The 3,156-nt window shown below is 44.2% G+C and overlaps 1 protein-coding gene across 1 annotated transcript in view; it reads right to left on the bottom strand.

Moving 5' to 3' along the window:
- The window catches only part of LOC122546760 (ferritin, middle subunit-like), a 7,571-nt gene extending 5,957 nt beyond the window's left edge, over positions 1-1,614 (bottom strand). The window contains exon 1 of the mRNA XM_043685397.1: positions 1,463-1,614. Coding sequence (XP_043541332.1) covers positions 1,463-1,564 — 102 coding nt within the window. The 5' untranslated portion in view covers positions 1,565-1,614. The remainder of the gene's footprint in view (positions 1-1,462) is intronic.
- Positions 1,615-3,156: the final 1,542 nt, after the last annotated feature.

Below are 3,156 nucleotides of genomic sequence, written 5' to 3'. Positions count from 1 at the left end.
GACTTCTGGTGATTCAATGACAGAATTAAGGGTCTTTACTCAAGCAGTGTTGTTCCTCAGGACAAACTGGCTCAACTAGCTTCACAAGCCACTATGCAGCAACTCTAGGGATAGGAAGGAGCTACAGTCAGAGTCAAAGATGTACAGCATAGAAACAGACCCTTCGGTCCAACCTGTCCATGCCGACCAGATATCCCAACCCAATCACGTCCTACCTGCCAGCCCATATCCCACCAAACCCTTCCTATACATATACCCATCCAGATGCCTTTTAAATGTTCCAATTGTACCCACCTCCACCACTTCCCCTAGCAGCTCATTCCATACTGGTACCAGCCTCTGAAAAAAATTGCCCCTTGGGTCTCATCTTTCCCCTCCCACCCCTAAACCTATGCCCTCTGGTTCTGAACTCCCTGACCACAGGGAAAAAGGCTTGGTCTATTTATTCTATCCATGCCCCTCATGATTTTGTAAGCCTCTACAAGGTCACCTCTCAACCTGACACTCTAGGGAAAACAGCCCCAGCCTGTTCAGCTCCTCCCTATAGCACAGATCCTCCAACCCTGGCAACATCCTTGTAAGTCTTTTCTGAACCCTTTCAAGTTTCACAACATTTTTCCAATAGGAAGGAGACCAGACTTGCATGCAATATTCCAACAGTGGCCTAACCAATGTCCAGTACAACCACCCACAACTCCTGACCAATAGAGCATACCAAACACCTTCTTCACCAACCTATCTACCTGCAACTCCACTTTCAAGGAGCTATTAACCTGCATTCCAAGGTCTCTTTGTTCAGAGACACTCCAGAGGACCTTACCATTAAAGGTATACCAGTCCTGCTAAGATTTGAACACCTTCACTCAATACACTGAGTTCACCTCCTAACCAGTAATATTTAGTCTTTGGCCAACATTAGAAAGAGAGCACTATGACCAAAGTGTGAATATATTGTTTTTAAGCTGGGACAGCTGCAAAAACATGCAACATTAGTGTATAAATAATTGTAGGAGAGAGAGCGCAAGAGCAAGAGCAAGACTTTATTCAGGTTGAAGTACAAACAAACAAAGTCCTGAAATAGCTCTGTATTGTCTTTGCAGACAGACAAGCATCACATTGGAAGCAACGTTTCCCTGTAGTTGAGAGACAAAAAAGGACATGGTATTCATACAGGAGGGAGTTTACTTTCAGAGAAAAGGAGGGAGTCTGACAACTGAATGGACTTATTACACACCATCAGGAAGCGATTAGATAGTGGACAATCCCCATTAATCTTCAGCAAGACATCACATCCTTCAGCCAGATTCAGTTATTTTTTAGCATCAAACATACTTTAATCATTAAAATTATATACATAGTCACTAAAACAGCTTGGTTCTATGTAGCAGCATAGAACAAAACAAACAAATACTAGAGTTTGACTCTATCCAAAGATTCAGTCTTAGCCCCCACAGATACTCACCAAAGACTGATAGAGATAGGAGGCAGTCAGCTCGATATTAATCTGTTTGTTGACAGCTGCTTCACAATCCTGGTGATAATTCTGACAAACCTGGGAGGCCATTTTGTCAATACAATTCCTAAATAACAAACTCCCTCTCTAAAAATCCACTATCATGGAAATTGGATTTATACTCTAGGAACAGGCCCACAATTTATTAAACAGGAAATGACATCATCAGTGATGCCAATCACTCTTGCTAATCACATGAAGAACTACCATGTCCAATCGGATTCCAGTCAGCACAATATGGGATTTTGGGTCTTATGAGCCAATCAGAATGTTAAAGGTCTCCTTCGATGGCAACTCAATGATAATGTAATTGTTCATTCATCTGTGACAATCTTCACACGCCAAATGCAAACTCAGTAAGTGTCTATAAACGCTTATGAAATATTCATCAGAACCTTATCCTTAACGGGCTGTGTACATAAATTGATCAACCAGAAACCCCAGTGATTTATTGGTGGTAGTTAAGAGATGACAATTGCCTCAGGTGATTTGATGTTGGGTAAAACTGTTCAGTTGTGTATGGTAGCAGTTCTGGATATTAAAAAAAAACAGTAGAACTGCATTTGGTCAGCTGAGAGCAGATGTTATGATAAGCTTGACCAAACCAGAGGAGCTGAGTTAATTTATTTCCTCGGGAGACTCTTCTTCCTACTCCTGAATGACAGTATTGAAACACTGACAAAATAATAGTTCCAGGGATGGCAAGAATGGTCTTACCACTCAACTATTCATACAGTGATCCAGGCAATGTTCAGTGGAACTGGGTTCAAATCCGACCATGGCAGGTGGTGGAATTTGAATTCAACAAAAAATTAAAATCTGGAATTAGGAGTCTAATAATGCTGTGGGCAGCATGGCGGCTCAGTGGTTAGCACTGTTGCCTCACAGCACCAAGGTCCCAGGTTCAATTCCAGCCTCGGCCGATTCTCTGTGTGAAGTTTATACATTCTCCCTGTGTCCGCGTGGGTTTTCTCCGGGTGCTCCGGTTTCCTCCCACAGTCCAAAGATGTGCGGGCCAGGTGAATTGGCCATGCTAAATTGCCCCATAGTGTTCAGGGATGTGTAAGTTATATGCATTAGTTAGGGGGAGTGGGTCTGGATGGGTTGCTCTTTGGAGGGTCAGTGTGAACTTGTTTGGCTGAAGGGCCCGTTTCCACACTGTAGGGATTCTATGACCGTGAAGCCGTTGTTTATGGGCAGGAAAAACTCATCTCGTTCACTAATGTCCTTTAGGGAAGGAAATATCCCACCCCTACCTGGTCTGGCCTACATGTGACTCCAGACCAACAGGAATGTGGTTGACTCTAAACTGCCCTCTGGGTAATCAGCCATGGGCAATAAATGCAGTGACACCCACACCCTGTGAAGGGGTTAAAAAAAGTCTTCATTTCCGAAGCTAGAACCATACAATCCCTGCAGTGTGGAAGCAGGCCATTCACCCATTGAGACCACACCGACCTTCTGAAAAGCATCACACCCATACCTACCCCATCAGCCTGCATGGCCCATGGCTAACTCACCTAGCCTGCCCATCCTGGGATACTATGGACAGTTTACTTTGGCCAACTCACCCTAACCGGCACACCTTTGGAGTGTGGGAGGAAACCCACGCAGACAGGGGGAGAACGTGCAAACTCCACACG

Source organism: Chiloscyllium plagiosum, unplaced genomic scaffold (genome assembly GCF_004010195.1).
Source record: "Chiloscyllium plagiosum isolate BGI_BamShark_2017 unplaced genomic scaffold, ASM401019v2 scaf_8626, whole genome shotgun sequence".
NCBI classification, from domain to species: domain Eukaryota; kingdom Metazoa; phylum Chordata; class Chondrichthyes; order Orectolobiformes; family Hemiscylliidae; genus Chiloscyllium; species Chiloscyllium plagiosum.
Note: the sequence above shows the minus strand (reverse complement) of the source record. Positions and strands in the feature narration are given on the sequence as shown.